Source organism: Mobula hypostoma, chromosome 2 (genome assembly GCF_963921235.1).
Source record: "Mobula hypostoma chromosome 2, sMobHyp1.1, whole genome shotgun sequence".
NCBI lineage: Eukaryota > Metazoa > Chordata > Chondrichthyes > Myliobatiformes > Myliobatidae > Mobula > Mobula hypostoma.
In genome coordinates, this window is record NC_086098.1 from 141042291 (window position 1) to 141067570 (window position 25280).

At 42.4% G+C, this 25280-nt stretch overlaps 1 protein-coding gene and 1 long non-coding RNA gene across 8 annotated transcripts in view; one reads left to right on the plus strand and one right to left on the minus strand.

Annotated features, from left to right (window-relative positions):
* Nucleotides 1–3506: 3506 nt before the first annotated feature.
* On the plus strand, nt 3507–5523 carry LOC134359573 (uncharacterized). Its single transcript, XR_010021145.1, has 3 exons — nt 3507–3652; nt 4068–4167; nt 4549–5523. It is a non-coding gene; the product is annotated as an uncharacterized LOC134359573 (long non-coding RNA).
* A 5000-nt stretch (nt 5524–10523) lies between these two features.
* The window catches only part of sobpa (sine oculis binding protein homolog (Drosophila) a), a 320652-nt gene continuing 305895 nt past the window's right edge, over nt 10524–25280 (minus strand). For 5 of the 7 annotated variants that reach the window (XM_063040816.1, XM_063040815.1, XM_063040813.1 and 2 more), the window contains one exon: nt 11852–11989. Coding sequence is in view for 1 of the 7 variants with exons in the window: in XM_063040814.1 (XP_062896884.1) it covers nt 11763–11989 (227 nt within the window). In the remaining 6 variants the exon portion in view is untranslated. Of the gene's footprint in view, nt 11990–23534; nt 23668–25280 lie in introns of those variants that run through there. The other 2 variants (XM_063040814.1, XM_063040812.1) reach the window with 2 other exon arrangements.

Below are 25280 nucleotides of genomic sequence, written 5' to 3' on the forward strand. Positions count from 1 at the left end.
ATCAGTAGGAACTGCAATCCAACCAACATTGTGGTCCTCTCTGCATAGACTGAGGATTCCTTTGCTTTTATGCAACAGTTTGCTTTATTTTTAACATTCTTAAATAAATAATACTATAAAATGTGTAGGAAGCACACTGAAATGTGATATAAAACATTACGCGGTCTTGTTACAATTACTTAACTGTGTTTAAATATGCAAGTTCTGTTAAAAGTGGATACATTGATATTCAGAAACCATTCAGCATTGCCAAATAAAAGAAACTTGTCTGTATGTCTTGATAATGATGAGACTCTGAAGCAAGCACTTACAAAACAACGTAAGTTCACAAGCAGTAAATTAAGGCAGCTCTTTGATCTTTGAAAATAATCACTTGACATGTGGATGGAGCTAGTGTCTAAATTATTCAGGCTGAGGATGATTTGCACACGTAAAGCACGGTGCACATGTGCAGAGTTTATCTTTCTTTCACCCAGGTGGTCAGTGTACTACTGTGCTTTTCAGTTTGTTCTGATTCTGTTTAAATAAAAGGTTGAGTGCAAAGTACTTATTGTGGATTTCTGGTGTTATTAATGTAAAAACTAAGCTTTGCAACTTGTATCAATTCAAAGATGCTGAGAAAAGTATTATTTCCTTTATGTCTCTGTCACTAGACTAATAAAATGACCGTATAAAGATGTGCTGTTTATTTAAGTCTGTATCTTTATACACAGCATAGTCACTTGCACTTCATCTACATATAAATATGCATTTGAATAGTTTGGTCCTTCAACCTCTTCTTATTCAAGCACTCCTATCAGAACTATTTATAATCAGATAGTTTTGACAAAATCTCTTCCCTGTGTACCTAATGAAGATGTTTTAAGTGGGGCTGGCCTGAATTTGAAATTCTCATGGTAAAATTGAAAGTCATAGGTCAGTGCATAGATATAACCTTCTTGATGAAATTAGTCAACTTCACAGAACAACGGAAGAGATTTTTTGAGAGTATATTTGTCTTTTGCCAATAATATAAAGGGAACAATTGTGCATAGTGAGGGTGATTATCCAATCCCATATCACATACTTTACAGGAAGACTGAATTGAAATAGCCTTGCTCGCAGCAGTTGAGATAGGCTGAAGTATCACTCCTTTTATCAAACGTGCCACAAATAAGTACAATAATTCACAGGTTCTGTTGGAATATTAAAAATGATCTATGAGCAATAATTTGTGTGAGTGATCAGGCTCACAGAGTGTGGAGTGCGTTTCCAATTGAAGAGATCCTCTGCATTACCAAAGCAGATTAATGCATCTCCATCCAGCCAGTAATCGATGGGGTAGGGGTGAGAACAACTGATGACTCTAGGGAATAGCATTCAACCATTCTGGTGTTGATGATCACCAGTCAGATCAAATCTAGCACCAAAAGGAATCTTGGCAAATATTGATAAATAATACAGAGTAAAGGAAAAGAATGACTTAGTTTTGTCTTCCTAGACAAATGATAATTGTGGAAGTTTCAGCCTCGCTCAGGGAGAAACACCTGCAGATTAAGAATTCAGGTGTAAGCAGGCAATGAATTTCCAATCATTGGTGTTATGAAACACCATTTTTGCTCCATTCTTCCTGCTGCTACAGAATCAAAGAGTCACACAGTATGGAAATAGGTCCGTGCTGAGCAGGATTCACATCTGAGCTAGTCCCTTTTGCCCTTTACCCCTCTAAACCTTTCCTATGCAACTATCTGTCCCAGGAACCTTCTAAATAGCATAGTGGTTAGGTTAGCGTAACGCTGTTACAGAGTCAGCGATTCAGATTCAATTCTGCCACTGTCTATAAGGAGTTTGTACATTCTCGTGACCGCGTGGGTTTCATCCTGCAGTTCCGGTTTCCCCTCTCATTCCAAAGACGTAGGGTTAGTAGGTTAATTAATCATATGTGTTGGCACGTGGCCAAGTGGTTAAGGCGTCGGTCTAGTGATCTGAAGGTCGCTAGTTCGAGCCTCAGCTGAGACAGCGTGTTGTGTCCTTGAGCAAGGCACTTAACCACACATTGCTCTACGACGACACCAGTGCCAAGCTGTATCGGCCCTAGTGCCCTTCCCTTGGACAATATCGGTGGCGTGGAGAGGGGAGATTTGCAGCACGGGCAACTGCTGGTCTTCCATACAACCATGGCCAGGCCTGTGCCCTGGAAACCTTCCAAAGCGCAAATCCATGGTCTCTGGAGACTAATGGATGCCTATATAATCATATGGGTGTAATTTGTAATGGGTGTAATGGAGGTACCTCTTCCTAGAGATGCTGCCTGGCCTGCTGCGTTCACCTGCAAGTTTGATGTGTGTTGCTTGAATTTCCAGCATCTGCAGAATTCCTCGTGTTTGCCCCTCAGAAATCTGTCCTCTTTCATTTTGACCATTGGTTCTTGATTTCTCCAATTTGGAAAAGACTCGGCGTTGTCAGCGGGAATTTGGTTTATTACATATTTAGGCTGTTACGTTCAGTTTCCCTGGCGGAAGGTAGGGACGTATAAACAGGAAACTCTCCGTTTCAGTTGCTCGATCACCGATGGACGAGGATCAGGATCTTGCTTTTGTCAATTAGGCGCTTCTGGCATGATGCAGATGGAAATGAGTGGGGAGCAAACTAATGGCCTAGAAGGTGCCGAAACTCTGACGTTTGACGGGTTTAAGTTGTCTCTGGCTGGCTTTAGAAAAACAATTAATATTTATTGTGCTTTTAAGGATGCAATTTTAATACAGATAATCAATTGCACATTGAATGTGCCAACAAGTTTTGTAACAGCGTTGATGGGAATTAAAGTAAGCATATGAATCGGCGCACTGCTGGATCAACGAAATCCGCTGGGGGTAAGAAAGAAGACACCATAGGTACTAGGGGAGGGGGCAATAGCTTTCCCAAACGTTCATTTTTCACTTAAAGGGCTTTATACATCTGAATTCTTTGACTTTATTTAGCCACCAATGAGCCATGAAACCACGCATCGTCAGCTTTTTTTCGGGAAGGTGGATAGTTAGACAAATGAGGGTCACTGAGCCCGACTGATAGGCTCCTCAAACGCCAAACGGGATTGTGATGGGGAGCGGGCGCTGCTGGGATTGACGGCTTTACAGCGCTCTTGCAGACACACAGCAGAAGTCAACAATGCGTTCGCGAGGAGAGAAATCGAGCGTGGCCAAAAGGAAGCAGCAAGTTTTCAGGCGCTGCGCGCGTCATTTTTCCTCTGCCATTGTATAGTCACCATTTTGAGAACGTGAGGCTGTCCTTTGCCCCAGGACCAGACTGCCCGATCTTTGATTTCGGTGTAATTCAGGATTTGTGTGTGTGTGTGAGAGAGAAAGATAGTCAAGGTCGCGTTCCAAATAAATTAGGAGCAGACCATTCAAAAAATATCATGTTTAATCTGACAGAACTCCTTCCTCCCCCCGCCCACAAACACACCTCGCTAATCCCGGCAGTCTTTCACCCCTCCCCTTGATTAACAGGTATCTATCTGGCTTTGCCATGGAAGCAAATTCTAAGATCACTTCTTGTACCATATTTTGAAGAAGAGTGTTCCAAAAACCTCATGGCTCTCTGGGAGAAAATAAAACTTCATTTCTGTCCTAAACAGGTGGCCATGTCTATAACGTTTGGTTTCAATTGACTGGTAAGAAGAAAACATCTTTTTCCACGTCCATCTGTCAGACCTTTCCGGAGTTCATATGTTTCAATTAGCCCCTCCCCACCCCCCACTCTTTTAACCTCCGGCGGATACAAACTTCTCTTATCTGACAACCCGCCCAATACAGGTCAAGTGAACTTAGTAAATAATCGTGTTTGGGGTTACAAGGCGTGTTGACATTTAAAAATGGTGTAAAGAGTTTCACTTTGGGCCTGAGAATTAGAGTGCACAGAGTAGCTGAGAACTTACCGAGGGCTGTAGACTTTGTCTGTTGCTCTGTTTTAAGTACCTCTTCTCTTAATTTAAAACAAAAGACGCTTGATTTTTATGATGCAATCTTCAGTGCATATTCAGAATGTGGAGACCTTCGTCTGAGACTTCTCTGCTCTGTCATCTACAGGAACCGCCTCCGTGGATAAATTGTACCGTGCCCAAGGGAGACGAGAAATGCCTTGGCGAACCTGTCCCAGCGATGGCTGGGTTAGGAACCTGACAACCCAGTATGTTGATTTCACTGGTACTGGCCCATCCTAACCGCGGACAGAACGAACTCAATGACCTGTTTTCCTCGCTGGACGAATCTGTGTGTGTGTGTGTGTGTGTGTGTGTGTGTGTGCTGTGTAAAGAACAGCAGATGCCCACCCCACCCGCAACTCACGGGCCGTCACAACGCGAGCACAGGCAGCAACTCTGGGTGTGGTAGCGCTCGGTTCGCCAACATCGGCGGGACGGTGCACCTCCCATGAAGTCGCGCCCCTGGGAGTGGAGTGGAGCCAAACCTTCGGAAGGGGATTAGGAGAATCAGGTCAAAGTCAAAGAAATTGTATTGTCAAAGTACGTATATGTCACCACCAACTACCTTAAGTTTTATTTTCTTGCAGGCATTTACAGGAAAATAAAGAAATACAAGCGAACTTATGGAAAACCATACATAAACGAAGAGTGAGACAATTAACGTGTTATTGTGCAAAAGAAGACAAATTGTGCAACTAAAAATAAATAATACGGAGAATATAAATTGTAGAGTTCTTGAAAATGAGTTTGTAGTTTGCAGAATTTGTTCAATGGTGGTAGGAGAGACAGGATGGCACCGTGCTTTAACTTTGGATGGAAAGGAGATATAGAAACAAATATTGCAGCGGTCTTTAATTCCGTTATTTTTGATATGTTGCTGCCCCATTTCCCCCATCCCCTACTTCGGATTTCAGAAGCCCGGGGGCAGCCGCCTAGCTTTAATTGCACTGCCAGAAATAAAATTACAGACTACATCTCAGCAACTGGGCCTATGTGTGGACAACACGTGAGAGCCAAATCTATTCGTAGTCAGCCTGGACAAACGGCCAGAATAGTCTCCCGACATTTCTGTGATTACTGTAAGCAAACTGTGCACCCTGCCAGTCAGCCATCTTGGAAACGCCAGTAACAGGAGTGTTCAAAACTCGCCAATACACTTAATGAGATAAGTTTTCTTCATTGTCCTGTACCAGGTCTGTGTGAAAAACGGGACAACATCCAGAGACCCGTTTCAACGTGTTACGCTTTCTCCATTCCACTGAAACTCAAATGCACTGTTTAGAACTAACTTACATTGATTAACCGTTTAATCGTGGGCTTTATATTATGCTTGAGGTCTTAATTTCAAGCATTATCTCCGTCAGTAAACTGTACTGGTGCATGGAAAGCAATGGTGAATTACACTATTTCACTGAGAAAGAGGTACTATAGGATACGAAGATGTATAATTCTTTTGGGTAAAGAAATGAGTTATATACAGGCCTACAAACAGCAGCCAGGATGTGGGATAAAAATATACAACGGGTGATAGAAAAGACAGGTCAAAAGGGCAATGTTATGACAGTTATGGGGGACTTCAATATGTAGGTAGATTGGGAAAATCAGGTTGGTGCTGGATCCCAAGAGAGGGAATTTGTAGAAGACCTACAAAATGGCTTTTTAGAGCAGATTGTGGTTGAGCTCACTTGATGAAAGGAAATTCTGGATTGGGTGCCGTTTAATGAACCAGACTTGATCAGGGAGCTTAAGGTAAAGGAACCCTTTGGAGTCAGTGATCTCCAAAGGGTTCCTTTACCTTAAGCTCCCTGATCAAGTCTGGCAAGTCTGCCTTTACCTTCTCTCCTCAAACTGCAGGGTAACATAGAATTTACCCTGCAGTTTGAGGAGAGAAGGTAAAGGCAGACTTGTCAGTATTACAGTGGAATAAAGGGAATTACAGAGGCATGGGAGAGGAGATGACCAGATTATTGGAAGTGGACACTAGCAGGGATGAAGGCAGAACAACAATGGCTGGAATTTCTGGGGGCAATTCTGAAGGTGCAGGATAGATGCATCACAAAGATGAAGAAAAATTCTAAAGGGAGATGAGACAACTATAAATGACAAGGGAAGTCAAAGACAGCATAAAAAGAAAGGAGAGGGAATATAGCTAAAATTAGTGGGAAGTTAGAAGATTGGGAATCTTTAAAAAAAAAACAGAAGACAACAAAAAGAGCCACAAGGAGAGAAAAGATAAAATATAAAGTTAAGCTGGCCAATAATGCAAAAGAGCTTTTTTCAAATATATAACGACTACAAGAGAGGCAAGAGTGAATATCAGACTGCTGGAAAGTGATGTTGGAGAGGTAGCAATAGGGGACAATGAAATGGTGGAAGAACTTAATAAGTATTTGCATCAGTCTTCACTGTGAAGGACACCAGCATTATGAAGAAATTCAAGAGAGTTAGGGTGCAGAAGTGAGTGTAGTTGATATTATGGTGCTTGGGAAGCTGAACGGTTTGAAGGCAGAAAATACACCTGGACCATATGGACTACACCCCAGGGTTCTGAAAGTGGTAGCTGAAGAGATGGTGGAAGCATTAATAATGATCCATCAAGAATCATTAAAATAATCCGGCATAGTTTTAGAGGATTGGAAAATGCAAATGTCCATCCACTCTCTAAGAAGGGAGAGAGACTGAAGAAAGGAAATTTTAGGCCAGTTAACCTGACTTCAGTGGGTGGAAAGATGATGGAGTTCATTATTAAGAATGACGTTTCAGGGTACTTAGAAGAACATGATAAAATAGCCCAAAGTAGGCATAGTTTCCTTAAAGGGAAATCTTGCCATGACAAATCTTTTGGAACTCTTTGAGGAAAGGCAGAATCAACAAAGGAGGTTCAGTGGATGCTATTTTCTTGGATTTCAGAAGGCCTCCGATAAGGCTGCTTAAAAAGATAAGAACCCGTGGTTCTCATGGGCTGGCAGGAGGCAAAGAGTGGGAATAAAGGGGGCATTTTCTGGTTGGCTGCCAGTGACTAGTGATGTTCCACATGGGTTGGTCTTGGGACCTCTATTTTTCACGTTATATGACAATGATTTGGATGCTGGCTTTGCAGCCAAGTTTGTGGACAATGTGAAGATAGCTGGAGGGGCAGATGGTGTTCAGGAAGCAAGCAGGACTTAGACAGATTAGCAGAATGGGCAAAGAAGTGGCAGATGGAATATAGTGTAGGAAAGTATATGGTCATGCACTTTGGTATAAGGAATAAAGACATTGATTATGTTCTAAATGGGGAGATAATTCAAAAATCAGATGTGCAATGGAGCCTAGGAGTCCTTATGCAGAATTTCCTAAAGGTTTACTTACAGGTTTAATTGGTAGTGAGGAAGGCAAATGCAATGTTAGCATTCATTTAAAGAGGGCTAGAATATAAAGCTAAGGATGTAACGCTGAGGCTTTATAAGGCATTGGTCAGACTGCAATTGGAGTATCATGAGCAGTTTTTGGCCCTTATCTAAGAAACGATGTGCTGGTATTGGAGAGGAGGTTCTCACAAATGATTCCAGGAAAGAAAGTGTTAAGGTATGAGCAACGTATTATGGTTCTGGGTCTGTACTCGCTGACTTTTAAAAAAACAAGGGTGTACCACATTCAAACCTATCAGATATTGAAAGGTCTAGATAGAGTGGATGTGGAGAAGATGTTTCTTATAGTGGATGAGTCTAGGACCAGAGAGCTCAGCCTCAGAATAGAACAGAGATGAGGAATTTCTTCAGCAGGAGGGTGGTGAATCAGTGGAATTCATTCCCACAGTCAGCTGTGGAGTTAAGTCACTGAGAATATTTAAAATGGAAGTTGATTAGTCAAGGCATCAAAGGTCATAAGGACAAGGCAGGAGAATGAGGTTGAGAGGGAATGGCAGAACAGACTTGATGGACAAAATGGCAAAATCCTGCCCTTAATAATCATAGTTTTATTTCTGCTTCATGGGAAGTGATCATGTTTTCCAGGGCCTCTTCATGGACCAATAATGTTGTGCTGTGTGGTATGAGCCTGTCAGTAGAGCACCCGTGATTTGTGGATGTTAAGTGTAAAGTCCATTCTCTGATATGCTTTAGTGATTGAATGGACGAAGACTTGGATTTCGGCCTCCTACATATGCTGGCTGCAACCTTTATCTGCCATTTGATGACTGAGGTTGAAGTGAACTTGCTTCTGGAATGTACTGTAGTGATAACGTAGGATGAACAGTTCCCCATTTGTTCTGTGGGTTAGTTCCATTCCCGCTGGAAGCTTGTTGAAGGAAAGTTGTAGCGTTGTGGTGAAAAAAAGATTGAGTAGGATTGGAGCAATGTTGTAGACTTTCTTGAAATTTATTGCAATTGGAGTCAAAGGCTTTCATGAGATTGAATTGGTATTGGTGAAGAGCATGTTCATTATGCCTCTCAGCCAAACCATCAATGGTATCTGTCATTATGCAAGGTGGCACTGACATTCTTGTAGTATCTCACTCAGACAACAAGAGAATCTAATTGGGTATCATTGATTCGACTCTCTTTCCTGACCAAAAGAGTTACAGATAACGACCATCTCCAAGCATTTTGTCAGGAAGATGATTGGGAAGAAGTTCTCTCATCATTCTTGCTAAGTGAATCTTGCTAATCATGGCGTGATTGGGTCCTTTCCTGACCCTGGTGTTGAAGCTGCCATGAAGGATCAATTTGTCTCCTGCTAAGATATTGTCTCATCCAAAGATTCTGGGGCTGTGTCATAAGCATTAAGAGTAATTGTAATCTGCCTAAATGCAGAGTTCAAAAGTTCAAATTTCAAAGTAAATTTATCATCAAATTACAAAGGAATTATCAGAAGCCATGGGGAATTGACCAGATCAGATTGCAGCCCAATTTTTCTTTCATCCCATCAACTCATTTGGCCAGCAGGCACCTTGGGTTAAGCTACCTCCAATATTGTTTTTGTTGGGCCACTAGATTTAATGATCACATTTCAAGAATACCAATGGAGGATGGGTTGGGTCTAAGAACTTTTGGGGGGGGGGGCAGAATCACTTCTGCCAACTGGACACCATAAAGCCACAGAGTTATACAGGGCGGAAACAACGCCCCCGTGCTAACCAAATCGCTTAACTGAGCAATTTGCATTTGCCTTTGCCTGCGTTTGCTCCATAATCAGCCTGAACGTTTCCTATCCACGTTTTTAAATGTTGTAATTGCATCCTCCTCTACCAGATTTACTATTACCAGCTGCATTTTGCTGCTTCTTTAGCTCGAAGGATTTGTTTATTTTTATTGTCGAACGTACCGACATACACTGGAAAGCTTTATTTGCGAGCCATCCAGACAGATCATGCCATATGTAACTACATGGAGGATATCGTCAAAGATAAAAGCAGAATGCGCGCCGACAAAGGCAACGCTCCCCAGCTCCCAACCGTGACTATTCTACTGACATGGCTGGTTCGGCTGAATCTGCCGTACCCACGGTGCGGGTACGTTACTTGTCCTGAACTCTGCACAATGCAGCCCAGCCGGCTACTTTCGCTTAACCTCAAAGCAGCAATGGAAACACCCTGAGACCCAGAAGCGGTACAAGCTGGTCTCTGCACCAGCCTGCCTACCCCTCCATCAGCGAGGACTTTTCCTCATCGAAGAAATTCCCCTCGCAGGAAGTCTACGCCAGAATATCATGAGGTACGCCAGAATATCATGAGGTGCGCCAGACAAATGGCCGCAGAGCAAGAAAGAGCTTCGTATCAAAGTGCTGGGGGCTCACCAGCGCTGTGTCAGCAAATCCTCAGCCCAGAGCGCAGCCACCGTGGAAACACCAGAGAGCGCCGATGCTTGAATCTGGAACAACGATCTGCTGGAAGAACTCAGGTTGGTTGAGCAACATCTGGTAAGGGCACTTCAACCCTAAACGTCGACAATTCCTTTCCCTCAGCAGACTCTAACTGACTGGGGTAGATGGGTAGAGCAGAGGCGTAGAAGCGAAAGGAAGGTTGAATTTGGACGAGATTTAACTGTTCTGACTTGACACCCGTGTTCGTGTCGCGGTATTTGCATTCCATCTTAAATACGCCACTTTTTTTTACCTGCCTCAAACCTCACTCCCAGGTATCTCCAATTCTTACACTGGGTTCACTATTTTGAGTTTCTTTTACTGGGAGGGGTGAAATAATCGCACATTTCCCATTCCAGCGTGGAACATTTATGACCGTGTTGCAGTCACCAGGTTTCCACAAGCGGCGGAAAAGTTTCAGTTCTGTTACTCGATGCCAATAAGATGCTGGCTACATCACAGCTAACCCATCTCTGAACGGTTGACCAGAGAAACTGACACCCACCTGATTATCTGGGCTTAGCGACAAAGAGGGGCAGATGGATAAAACATATAACAAAATTTTAAAAGATTCTTTAAAAATCTGTGTAAAAAAAAACTTTCTCGCGCGGATCAAATTTACTTCCAGAGCCAAGGTTACAACGCGCTGCGCAGTTCCCTAATTATTGAGCAGGGCATTTCTCTCCCGCGTCGACTCTGCGCTCTGGTGTAACTGCACACGTGTTATCACCCAGGTGAATACCCAGGGAGGAAAAGGCGAAGGAAACTACCAATGGCCGCAATTAAAGGAAAAACAATTTGATATGGTAACATATTTATCGGACTTTAAAAAAATACACAAAACATCGAAACAAACTGCTGATTGCACAACGTAAAACCACCATGCAAAATGAGACTCCCAAAATATACACAGCCAGTATTCTTCAAGGGCAGTGCCAGCAGGCTGTATAGAGTGCACTGTGTATTCTCGGCTTGGACTGTCACAGTGCAGACAAGAATATCCTACCCTGTTTCTCCACCCAGCATCCGCGGATTAAATTGCACATTTCTCTTTAGAAACTCAGACAGGTGAAATAATTAAAAACAAAACAAAACACGAGAACCTCCTTCTCAATCTTCGTGCAGTTTTTGCATCGATTACTTTCAATCCGTGCCACCTGTTCTTGATGGTAGCAAAGTCCATCTCGCTGACTTCCTCTAGCACTGAATTAAAAAAAAAACCACCAGGGTTTGAAATGTACCATCGTTCATCAATTCGCCTAACAAATTATTCCCCTCCAATAATTCCCTTCTTTTGGGATAGCCTGGCCTTTGGATCTCCCTCTCCTTTGTGCTCCCTGAAGATGTGTTGCGAGGGGAGGGGTGGAGACACTCCGAACACAACGGTCGGATTCTGAACGGCTGTTCAGATTCCCTTGGCAAACATAACGAGCCACAGTACAGAACGCACGATTCGCGCTGCTTCTCACATCGGTTCCAAATAAAGATCGTGGTTGGTTAAAAGCACGTAACACTGGAAAACGTGGCTTTTCCAAAAAAGACGGAGGCAGCAGCAGCTTGGAAGGAAGTGGACCCAACGTTAACTGCCCCATTTCTACCTCACTGAGACGACCGTCAGTCAACCGCATTGCTTCACTCGGCAAAAGACCTTACTTCCCGGGCGTGAGCGGGGCTGCGGACCAGGCTGTTGGCTGGAGACTAGCAGCTGAACTTGGCTTAGATCCACTCCATCGTTGCGGGCGGGGACAGGCTCAGAAAGAAGTGGGGAGTGAGTGTTCTTAATTGGTCCTGTATCCGTGAATGTACAGGAGGGAGAAACAAAAATAAGCGAGCCCCTAAATCTGGTCACTTTAGGGTAGAGTCACGAAAGAGACCATCATCCCCAACCCAGTGGGGGAAAAGGAGGGGAGGAAATGCCACACACTTATTCTGATGTCTGGACGATGTTTCCACGGACGGGCTAGTGAGAGGAGGAAAGGCTGGACTCGTTTTGTTCCTGCACGGCATTATTCCACGTAGTCTCTTTCAACTCCGAACACTGGAAATAGTGCCGCTTCCGGTGGGATATCATCTGGCTGGAAGCGTGCCGATCGGGAGAGGTGCCGGTGGCCGGCGTTTTGGTGGCGGGGAAGTTGGTCGTGCTGCTCCATCTCTCCAGGCTGCTCAGCGGACTGTCAACCGAGATCCCTGCAAAGAGAACAGAAGCGTGGGTGAGTCATCCCGAGCTCTCCTCTCCGGTTTAGCCCAGACCCATTGCCGCTTGGCGCACTTCAGGAATGTGTGTAGGCAGGGATGGGGGTACGGAACACAACCGAACCAGTCCGAGCCCACCTCACTGAAAGCACCCAACCGGTATGTGGACAGCAGCTGTTAGAATGCGCAAGTGTAAAGGGAGGTTGAATTGAGAACAGTTCAGGAAAGGACAGGTCGGAAGTTCTGAACCAAATAAAAGCAGAACATTCTGGAATATTCAGCTGGGCAGGTAACACTCGTGGTGAGAGAGAGACAACGTTTCTTAAGGAGGATAGGCCGCTGTGATTAGCTGAAGTAAGACAATGGTGTGTTAAACTTGTCAGAGGTGTTAAGCTCGTTTAAGTACAATGTTGTGCCATGACATCAAAACATTTCAAGTTTTCTGGCCCGTGGGAAACCTTAAATATGAACGTACTAGTCGTATTTTTGAGATGGTCAGAGATTGAAATGTGGTGGTGTTCAGAGGGCCTAGGAGTCAAATCACTGAATTTTAACGTGAGTCAATCAGGAAGGGGGACTGGATTACAATAATACTCTTGCTCTAGTTTTATAGGGTCCTGCAAACGGAACATGCACTAGTGTACACATGTGGTGTTCTGAGTTTCTTTCTTTAACAGGGCTTGTTGTGGTAGTTCTGCAGTGAAGGTTCACCACAGTGATCCCAGGGATGGCAAGTCTGTGATACAAGAGATTAACTAATGGAGTTTTAGAATAATGAGTTGCAGTTTCATTAAGACACAACACTCTTGATGAACTTGCCAATGTAGAGTGAGGAATAATGTTCCCCCTGGCTGGATATCCAGAACCGGAAGATATAATCCCAAAAACAAAGGACAAGGAAGTTCTTAACTCAGAGGGTAGTGCATTTTTGGAATTACTGTATATATGCAGGCAGGCTCTGGGGGGATTAGCCACTGAATATATTCAACACAAGGATGGATATATCTGGATAGGAAGGGAATTTTGGGATGTGATTAGAACAGGAACATAATACCTGTGTAAAAGATTCATTATGATCTTACAAAAAGGCATTGGTACAAGTGGGGGTATGGCCATGTCACTGAGTGCACACAGTCATTTCAGAAAGAAACTTTCAGAATTATGGTATAAAATTAGATACAGGATTGAATACCAACAATGGTGGAAGACAGAAGTTTAACATTTCAAGTTGAAATAAAAGTGTGCGCATGCGTGCACACACACACACACACACCCCCAGGAGATCCATGCATGCCTTAAAATCCCACTTTATTATACTCACCATCAGAAATCTGAAGAAAAAATACTTTACTATAGAACATGCAACTATTTCAACAGAAGTAAAGATGTTGGATTGAAAGAGTAAAGTGTAAAGCAATTGTAGTTTTCCAAAGCTAGTTTTAAAAATACTCACATGCCACAATAGATTAATGTCTTACCTTTCTTTATTTGATCTTGGGACAAGGATAACACTAGCAATGCAGTATTCATTAGCACCCCCTGGGGTCATGAGATAACCTGCAAGATGGGATCAGTGCCACAGGTAGGCCTAGGCAAAATAGAAGCTACATTTTCCTCTCTAGTTATAAAGATGAGCCTTTGAAATAACGGAACAGCTTTCATGGGCAGTTTTCTAGGTTTAAATCTTCCAGATTTATTAAAACGGATTTTATAATTTGCCTTAGAGTGACTTTGTCTTATTAATCCTGTGTTATAAGCAGTAGTCATAACAGTCATAGAACATAACTGCACGCTATTGTACCAACCTTTTGCCCTTCCATTCTACATAGTCTTCCATTCTATCATTCATGTGCCTCTCCAAGAGTTTCTTAAATGCCCCCAATGTATCTGCCTCTACCACCAATGCAGGGCATTCCACACACCCTCCACTTGCTGTGTAAAGAATTTATATCTGACATCCCCCTATACCTCCCACCAAACACCTTAAAATGATGCCCTATTTCCACCCTGGGAAAGGAGTCTCGGGCTATCCACTTAACCGATGCCTCTTATCTTGTACACATCTATCAAGTTGTCTCTTATCCTCCTTCATTCCAAACAGAAAAGCCTTAGCTCACTCAACCTATCTTCATAAGATGTGCCTGCAGCATCCTGGTAAATTTTCTCTGCACCCTCTCCAAGGCATTGCTAAATACTGTATCTCCAAAGTCACTTTGCTAAATATCTGTAAAAGTAACAGAAAGAGAAAATGCTGAAAGTACTCAGCAGATAAAGCCATACCCACTGGGAAATAAACAGTCCTTATGTTTGATGTCAAGGACTCTTCATGAAAACTAAACAAAGTGTGAAAATAAGCACTTTAGTGTGTGTGTGTGTGTGTGTGTGTGGGGGGGGGGTGCGGGGTGGGATTGGTGGCAATAGAAAGAATGCTCATTCCTAAACCTACTGTTGTCTGTGACTTCACTTCTCTGTCCCATTCTGCTCTGAACTCTGTTCCCCTACTTTGCTCCAAACATTGGCAATCATATGCTGGACAAAAAACAGCCCTTTTACAATCCAGTACATATCAGGTAATCACCGTTTCTTTTGTCCTTCCACATCCACAGATGTGGCTAAATCTTTCTGGTGTCAATTTACGTTTTCCCCTGTTGTTTCTCTAGCCGTGGGCCTTTGAAGTAATGCTGCCTGACCTGCTGAGTTCCTCCAGCATCTTGTGGGTGTTGCTTTGGATTTCCAGCATCTGCAGAATTTCTTGTGTTTATAATTTTTACCTTGACAGGTTTGATCTGCACACTATCACAGGATGATTACATCACCTGTAGGTAGCCTCACATTGTAAGTAGTAAGCTGTCTTTTACTGTACCCCATGTAACAGAGGGAGGGTGCTCCATAAATACTCCTTGAATCCAAAACAATAAAAACACTTTAATTTGCATCTATTCCAGGGTTTTTCACAGACACTATACCATTCTACGTGTATTTCATCATCTCAATATGCATATGGTACAATTCAAACATTGTAGGTCTAATAAATTTGTAAAGTTTTTGCTTGTATTTGGAAACTCAGTAAAGAAAAAGAAAAATTTGCACAGAATATCTAACCAGATAGAAAAGAATCAACTCAGAATTAACTGCATGTTCCATATTTCCAGTGTCCAGTGGGACAACCTGTATGAAAAGCAAAAAAAGAAAATAGTGGATTGAAGTTCTCTAGGGAATGGAGTATGTTTTTTTTATGAGGGGCAAGAAATATTGTATGGGTGATTGATGATAAAGTGAGGATTTGGTATCTGCAACTTTCCCATACAGCGTGCCAAACCTCCGACATGAGAGCAAAATTAGGCAGCAGAATCAGTAAGTAATCTTTCATGTAGTTTGCCTCTCTAACACTATTGTAAACATGTCGTGTTAAAGATTTAAATCTGTTGGCAACATCTGAATGTGCGTGGGACATCATAGCCCAGAAATGCAACCATATATGGTTCTTTGTTGTTTGTCATGTAAATCAAAGATCTGGTTGATCATATGGTTAATTGGATCAGCAGATCTGCAGATGACACCAAGATTAGGGATGTAGCAGACAGCGAGGAAGACATCAGAGCATGAAGCGGAATCTGGACCAGTTGGAAAAATGGGCTGAAAATGAGAGGGCATTTAATGCAGTTAAGTGCGAGATGTGGCACCTCAGTAAGACCAACTAGAGTAGGTCTTACACAATGAATGGTAGGGCACTGAGGAGTGTGGTAGAAAGACGAGAGATCTGGGAATACAGGTCCATAATTCGTTGAAAGTGGTAGCACAGATAGATAAGGCCGTAAAGAAGACCTTCGATACATTGGCCTTTATAAATGAAAGTCCTGAATACAAGAGATCGGATGTTATGTTGAAGCTTTATAGGAAGTTGGTGAGGCCTAATTTGGAGTATTGTGTACAGTTTTGGTCACCTACCTACAGGAAAGATATAAATAAGGTTGAAAGAGTACAGAGAAAATTTACAAGGATGTTTCCGGGACTGGAGGACCCATGTTATAAGGAAAGATTGAATAGGTTAGGACTTTATTCCTTGGAACGTAGAAGATTGAGAGGATATTTGACCGAGGTGTACAAAATTATGAGGGATATAGATAGGGTAAATGCAAGCAGGCAGACTTTTTCCATTGAGGTTTGGGTGGACTACAACTAGAGTTCATGGGTTACGGGTGAAAGGTTTAAGGGGAACATGAGGGGAAACTTCTTCATTCAGTATGGTTTGTACATTATAGGAAGGATGTGGAGGCTTTGGACAGGGTGCGAAAAGATTAACCAGGATTCTGCCTGGATTGGAGAGTATTAGCTACAAGGGAAGGTTGAACAAACTTGGGTTATTTTTCTTGGACATCAGAGGCTGGGAGGAGACTTGATAGATGTTTATATATGGTTTACATATGGCATCATGGTAGGTACAGACATTGTGGGTCTGCTCTTGTGCTCTTCATTTCTCAGTTCTAAAACTCCTGTGAATTTGGTTGCTCGTTACTAAGGGTCATTATTGTTTTGGAAAGGTGTTGTGGTCATTTATTGCACCTATGACCTCACTCTGGAGCGAACTGCTTTCTGATGTCCTGTATGGGGTAAGGCGTCCTGCTCATTCCTCTATCCTGCCACAAATTCTGGCTCTCTTCCATCACTTTTTTTGTCTGCAACTTGATTCCAGCCCCAAATGCAGACAGATCCGGTGACTGCGAATTAATGTAAGCTGTTCTCAATGCAGATAAAAGTGCCAGCACAGCAGACAGAATTAACTTAAGCAGTGCATAAATAAGCCAGAAGTTAACTGACAGTGAAGACAAACTAGAAACAAATCTGCTTGGGAGTATGAGCCTGGGCAGAGCATTTCTGCAGGCTCATTGACCAAATGTGCCACAAATAGCTGAGGCTTATCTTGTGGCAAATGATTTGTTGTGGTAGACTTATTTCATAAAAAATGCCCCGAGGTGAATGTGATCACATTAAGTTGCAGCAGTAACTTCAGAGGACTTTCTCCAATATCCATTCGTTGACTTCAGTTGTGAAATGGATCAGGGCTCTCCACTCTCTTTGAAACTGTTGCAATTCCAAGATCATCCAGGTAAAATATTGATTCTGTTTCCCTCTACACAGCTACTGCCTGATCTACTGAGTATTTCAAGAGTTCTGTTTTTAATCTTCACTAATCATTATGCAATTTCCAACCAGAGTTGATCATCAGCCATGTACTTATTCATATAAAGAATCATTTGGTTTATCTTATGGCTAGCCAAGCACTCTTCAGTGTTTTATTTATAAAACCAGAGGTACCTCTTCAAGCTTTAGATCACAAGAGCAAGGCTCAAGCACCATTCCATAGACTTCCAAATATAATCTAGTCTTACAAGAGTGTGTCATATGAAGAGCAATAATGGCATAGCTAATAGAATTGCTCTCTTGCAGTTCCAGTGACCCTGATTTGATCCTGACCTGATACTGTCGGTTCAGAATTTGCAAGTTCTCCTTATAATTGTATGTGTTTACCCTGGAATTTCTGGTTTCCTCCTGCATCACAAAGACATGTACAGAAGGTTGTTGGGTTAATTGGCTTCTGAAACTTGAAATAAGAGTAGGTGGGTGGTAGGTCATTGCTGTCTGTGGGGCTTGCTCTGCACACTCCTGGTGGGTGGTGAGGGTACTTGCCTATTTACAACAGCAGCTTTTCTTGAGAAGCACACAATTTAAACATTTCTGGTCAAAGCTGCGTTCTCCAAGTGTTTTCTACAAATTCTATTTTTATTTGAGATTTTCAGCAGGTGCAGTATTTTTCATTTACATTAATGTGGGACTAACCGCTGCTTTCCACCCGATATGGATCTTCGATTGTGAACAAGTTACAATAAATGTGAATTGTGTTTGACTGCCAGAATGGTGACCTGCTACCGGAAACACTCAGGGATGCACTCATCAGTCCCTGGTGAGCTCAATGCAGTTTATGCAGATTTTGATCGGTTGAATTATGACGTGTGATGAGCCCCGACAACTGCAGATGATCCTGTAATTTTAGTCTTGTGAGGGTGGCACCTTGGCATCCTTAAAGAGAATGAATTGACAAAAGGCATCTTGTCCAGGTAGCATACCTGGCCAAGTACTAATGATCTATGCAGACCAACTGACTGGAGTTATTAATGGACATATTCCTTCTCTGAATTCTGTGGTCTGAGGTTTCCATCTGCTTCAAAATGGCATGTATTGTATCAGTTTCCAAGAAGAGCATGGTGACCTGCTTTAACGGCTACTGGCTGGTGGCACTTACTTCAACTGTGAAGAATGCTTTGAGAGATTGATTATGAAGCAAAGTAACTCCTGCCTCAGAAATAACTTAGATCCATTCCACTTTGCCTATTGCCACAACAGGCCAACAAACAGAATATACTTCTCAGCTCTGGACCACTAGCACAACAGGAAGTTTTACGTCAGGCTGCTTTTCATCAACTACATCCTGGCCTTCAACAAAATCAGCCCATGTAAACTCATCATCAAACTTCACAATCTGGGCTTCTGGGTCTCTCTCTATTTGACTTTCTCATTGGCAAATTTCAATCAGTGAGAATTGCTGATCATCTCCTTGTTGACTATCTTAGCTTCCAGCTCTGCCCTTTATACTCACTTGATTGTATGGATAAGCACAGCTCCAATGCCACCTTCAAATCTGCTGATAACACTACTGCTGTTGGGCAAATCACAGCTGGTCATGAGTCAGTTTAGCGGAGCTGACCTGTTATCACCCATGACTTACTCAGTTGAAGAAAAAGTCAACGTGAGCAAAACTGAAGAGCTGATTGTTGACCTCATGAAGGGGAAGGAGAAAAATGTGCATCAGACTACATTGGGGAATCGGCAGTGGAGTCGGCAACTTCTTCAAATTCCTGGGCATTAACTTGTCCTGGACCCAGCACATAAATGGGAGGCACCTTTACTTTCATAGGAAACCAAGTAACAAGCTTCTACAGATGCACTGTTCAACTGGTTGCTCCATGGTCTGGTATGACAATTTGAGTGTGCAGGAATACAAGAAGCTGCAGAGAGTAATGGACTGCCCAATCAATTATGGGCACACCCCTACGCACTGTTGGTAGCACTTACCAGAAGGTGCTGCCTCAAGCAGGCAACATCTATCATCAAAGATCCCCACCATTCAGCCATGCCATCTTTTCACAGCTACCACCAAGCAGAACGTATAGAAATCTGAACTCCCATGCCACCAGGTTCAAGAACAGCTACTTCCCTTCAACTATTTGGTTCTTGAACCAAACAGCAAAACTCTGATTGCTAGTTTAACAATACTATGACCACCTTGCACTAAAATGGACTTTGTCCTTACTTGTCCTCATTGCGAGTTCTTGTAAAAATGTGTATAATTTATGATTAATTTCTGTTTGTCTTGTAAATATTGCTTATATGATACTATGCACCTGTGATGCTGCAGCTGTGCACACATGTATATGACTATGACAATTATGTCAACTTTGACTTTGTTTTGGAGGAGACAGGCTGCCTCCCAATATGTTACAAATCAGTCATGCAACCAAAGAGTTTGTATGACATCATAAACTACATGAGCAAAGCTTGAGTGCTTTATATTTGTCATCGGAACACCCTTGATCAGATTACTGGCGTAATTCATTGAGAGCATCTGGTATTATTTAAGATGTATGATGGATAAGAAATATTTTTCACATAAAGTAGGTCTTTCGTTTCAGTGTAGACTGTAAATGAGAATTTCGGTGTTTAGAAAACTCCTGCCAACTGATTAAATACAGACTTATGACTAAGTCTCAAAATGGGAACTGCCTTGTCTATTCTTAGCAGAACTTTCATTAAGACAGTGCCTAAAAAAGACTACATATAAAATAAGTAGGAAATAACATTGGGGAGCTTCATAAAGATACATAAAAATATAACACAATCTTCTTCCAAAAGAAGACGCTGTACCATAGTATAAACAACAATTCCATGCTATGCCAGGAATTAGATTCCTTTGTACAAGCACTGGTGTGATAACATAATTGATACAGAAATCCACCTTATTGAGTGGTGAGTGCTTGGAATTGGCTGCCGGCAACAGTGGTGGAGGCGGATATGATAGGGTCTTTTAAGAGACTTTTAGATAGGAACATGGAGCTTAGTAAAATAGAGGGCTATAGGTAAGCCTAGTAATTTCTAAGGTTGGCACAACTCTGTGGGCAGAAGGGACTGTATTGGGCTGTAGGCTTTCTATTTTTCTATGTTTCTTCATTTGCCTGCACTGCTTTGGAGCTGATAAAGAATTTTTATAGTTCAAGGTAGCACAATATAATTATTAAAATTGTAAACACTGGAGTATCCATCTCGGTCACAGATCCTTCTCTCTTCAACTGTTTGGCCCATTAGGTTATCTTGTTCCATTAATCTTAGTATCTGCATTGTTTGTACTAACCTCTTTCTTCATTTGAGGCTTGGGATCAGGATCATTATTTCTCCCCAATAAAACTTTAAGTAGGTTTTATATGACCTATCAGTGAGTGAAGTGGTGCTGATATACAAGCTCCAGTATCTTAAATCTTCTCTCTGAATTCTATCACTCCCAGAATGTCATCCAGTCAACTGAGAAGTTACAGGAAATTTTAATGATTAAAATGACAAATTTTAATCCTGTGAAGTTGGCTGTCCCTAATCTATGCGGGCAGTTGCTAAAATGTGGTGCTTAGACATCTAGTTTATCATTCCATGCAGTTGCTTGGCTGGGAAATTCCTGAATATAGGTCCTTTATAGCAGGGGTTCCTGACCCTTTTTTTAAAAAATGACATGGACCCCAGGCTGGGAACCCCTGCTTTACAGGAATGAGAGATATACTGCCATGGATTTATAAATATCGTCATTTTCAGTGCAAATTTCAGAAAGTCTGTATGTGAAGCATGTAAAATGAGTAAATAGAACTGGCAGTTATTGCCTGCCACTAAACCTTGGTCAGTGCATTAGTGGATACATTAATGCATAACTGTACACTTCCGTTGTTTGAAGTTCACACCACTATATACACAACTGCTTAACTAATGCTTTAAATGTGATTAGCCAGATTTACTGGAGGATCAGATCATTTTGCTCTTGGTTATTGTTTCTTTGACTTCTGTTCCCTCAAAAACTTTCTACATGCATTTCTGCATTGCTGTCCTTTGTAGGAAAATTATCCTCAATTAATGGTTGTGTTTGACCCCGTCATTGAAAGCCAGTTCTCATCTAATTGTCAGTACGACAATTCCCATCTAATCGTCTCCTCACCAACTGGTGGAAGTGATCTCCAATTGGCTCAGTATTTCCTCCCAGTTATGTTTCTACAAGTGAGGAAATGAAGGAGGGATGGGGCAGGATGTGCTGGGGTGGACTGGAAGTTTCTATTTACAATAATATGCCTCTCTGCGAGTAACACTTGTCACGAATAAATCTTGACTCTCTCCAAATCAAGGCACTAAACTATAAACTTCACTGGTTCCAATTGTCTGACATCAGCTAGTTACTTAGCTGCTAGTTATCAGAAGTTATTTGACTCATGTTCCATGCCTCACAGGAGGAATTATTTTGCCAAAATCCCCAGTGAGAGTCAGCAGGAAACTCACACCTGGACAGCTGCACTTTAAAAGGCATCAGGAGAAGTATTAAATATAACACCTGCAACCAGCTAAAAACCATTGGTCAATAAAGTCTAAATCTGTGAGGAGTGAGTGAGGGTAGAGAGAGACGAGCCATGAGAACATGGGCAATTATAATTTCTTATGTCAGCTGATAGTAGTCTCATCACCTCCCCCTAATATTCAGCAATAGTAACATTACCAATACCTTGAGAGTCACCATCTACTGGTTTAACTGGAGTAGCCAATAAATACCATAATGGGGGTGACTGACACTATTAGGTTTCTTTTTGGGCTACATACTAGCCTGACCTAGATATCATATCACTATTTCTTTATCGGTTCCTTAAAGTTGCAATGGCCGGGGGTGGTAATGGGGACAAGCTCCCACTACCTATTAAATACTGCCAATAGCGTGCGCCTCAAATAGCCTCTGACAACAAAGTCCCACTTCTGGCCTTCACGTGTGGCTTAGCTATTAAGCCCGGTGGAACCATTTCTACTGACAGGAGAAGGGGCAAAGGTGCCTTAAAGCTGATCACTTCGGGTAGATGGGGCTCCTCAGCCATGGTTGGCAGCTCATCTAGGAGAAGGAAAACTCTGATCTCAAAACTCCGCTGCCTTGCGGCTATACCCACTCATGGGGAAGGCTTTGGGAGTGAACCCCAAGGGGGAAAAATCCGGAGCTGGAGTCCCTAAGGCAGTGCTACGTTGAGTTCCACGCTGACCGGCAACTCATGCGTGCTGCAGGTACCAAACTTTAACGGTCTCTGCTGTTCCTTTGGGTTCACCAGATGCGTGGAGAAGGGGGAGCTTGCTACATGGGCAACAGCTTCTCCATATCGTACTGCCCAAACTTACATTTCTAGACCGCTGGGACTCAATATCCATGGTCAACTCTCACCTCACCATTTCTTTATTGTTGTTGGGGTTAAATGTTGGAACTCTTCTCCCAACAGCAATGTAACAGCTCATTTACTGAAGAAAAGTAGTTTGGAAGGTGACTGCTTAAGGGTGAACAATATGTGCTAGCAATAGTCACACCACATGACAAAAGTGGCCCCATGCAACTTTCAGAATACTTTAATTTGTCTGGAGGAAACAAAGCTTATATTAGTATTCTGACATGTAGGCTTAACTTATACTGGCTTGTTTCAAACTGTTAAGAGGATAGCAGGTCCAGGAAGATGCACCATTTCGAAAAACAACACAATTGGCTGCATGTTCCACAACCTGGATATATCCATTAGCTGTTCACGTGCATCACTTTCTGGTTTAGTTTTAACTATGTCCCTGTATCGCACTTAACATTTGTAAGAAGTTTGGTGTTAGGTTTTCACCAAAGCAGCCAGTCATATACTGGCTTATTAAGATGCTAAATACAAATGTAATGGTAAGAGTTAACTGCTAATTCTTTACATCTTACAAAGTAATGGCAAGGAATATCAACGTTGAGTAAGGAGCTATTACTTTTGCCTCTCAGAATGAGTAAGCAGAGACCAGGTCAGGTATTAAGGCTGGTGGTGGCCATTTGGGGTGTACTGCAGCAAGAGAACATTTCAAAAGGTAGAGTCCGACTACACTGAGGGCCTTTGGCCCACTGTGTCCAATCTGAACTTCTGTTCATCTGCATTCTCTGTTTTGCACCGTTTCAGTGCAATCACATTCTTCCTAATCGTGTGCCAACCAGAAATGTGCACAATATTCCATGTGCTGGCTAACCAGTGTTTTGTAAAGATGCAACATAGCATTCCAATTCTCTCATTCTATGCCCAGGCAAGGATATAATTTGTCTTATTTTTTAAACCACCCTGCTGATTGGTGTTACCACTGGGAAGGAACTATGAACTTGGAACTCTAAATCCCTCTGTTCAAAGTACATCCTCTCAGGTGCACGCACTTAACGGCAGCATTCAAAACAAAGGTTGAGCAAAATGCTGGAGGAACTCAGCAGGCCAGGCAGCATCTATGGAAAAGAGTGAACAGTCGACGTTTCAGGTAGAGACACTTCATCAGGACTGGAGGGAAAAAAAAGATGTGGAGTCAGAGTAAGAAGATGGGGGGAAGGGAGAAGATGACAGATGATAGGTGAAACTGGGTGAGGAGGAGGGGGTGAAGTAAAGAGCTGGGAAGTTGATTGGTGAAAGAGTTAAAGGGCTGGAGAAGGGGGAATCTGATAGGAGAGGGTAGACGACAATGGAAGAAAGGGAAGGGGGAGGGAGCACCAGAAGTAAGGAGATAAGGTGAGAGAGGGAAACAGGAACGGGGAAGGAATGTGGGGTGCATTACCAGAAGTTTGAGAAAGGTTGAGCAATATAGGTGGCCTGGTCAACATATACCCCCCAAATAAAAGCATCAAAATAAATAATTTGATTAGTCTTTGTTACTGTCATGGGCTCTGGTTGCACTTTAGTTGGCTGTGAATTGATGTTGCTATTCCGAGGTACTGAAAAACGTGAAATACTGTAAATAAAAATTCTCTTTAAAACCACATTAAAGTTTGGTTTGGTCAACACTTTCAAATGATTACTTTTGCAACAGTGCTTCTCTATTTAATTTTTTAAAAGTTGCAAATCATATACATTAATGCATCACAAGAAAGGCATCAGAGTTATTATAATTCTAACTAATATGCCATTACCCAGGAGAGCAATTAAATGTTAACAAATTCATCTGGGACTAAACTGAGAGGTGAAATGAATCAATATAGATCTGCCTGATTGTGGAGCCTGTTAGACCTGATGCATGGGCGTCTTGACTGAGACAAGATTGACATCCCTGAGTCGAGGCTGACACCTTTTGCTATCACATACCAAGATTAAAAGTCTTCTCTGTTCACCTCTGAATGTATACAAATCAAGCTGACATCAACTTGCGGGAGTTTAGCCAAGAAATTGCCATGTCGGTAAGCTGTCGAGTCATCAGATATATTTATTTTTAGTTACTTATTCATATTCAGAAATGAGCAGGAGAAGATGTGGAGGGCATTTTGGAGCACAGCCAAAGAACCAGTCATTAAGCTCAAAAACAGTCCCTTCGGCATAACTGGCCCATGCCTACCAAGACTCCCATCTAAGCTCGTCCCATTTGCCCCATATCCCTCAAAACCTGTAGCTGTGAATCTCAGCTGTAGCAGTCTACCCCCATCATGGGCACCAGCCTCCTCAGCATCCAGGGCATCATCAAGGAGCGATGCCTCAAAAGATGGCATCCCTCATTAAAGTCCCCATCACTCAGGCCATGCCCTCTTCTCATTGCTACCACCAGGGAGGAGGTATAGGAGCCTGAAGGTACACATTCAATGATTCAGGAATAGCATCTTCCCCTCTGCCATCAGATTTCTGAATGGACATTGAACCCTTGAACACTACCTCACTACTTTTTTTTCCTTCCCTTTTTGCACTTATTATTTAACTTAAATGTATACTTATGCAATTTTTACTGTAATTTACAGCTTTAATTATGTATTGCATTGTACTGCTGCCACAAAACAACAAGTTTCATGACATATGCCAGTGATACTAAGTGTGAGTATGAACCTTTCTTGTTCCTGTACCTGTCCAAGGGCCTTTTTAACTTTTCAGTGCATCTGCCTCACACTTCCTCTGGCAACTGATTCCATATACTGACC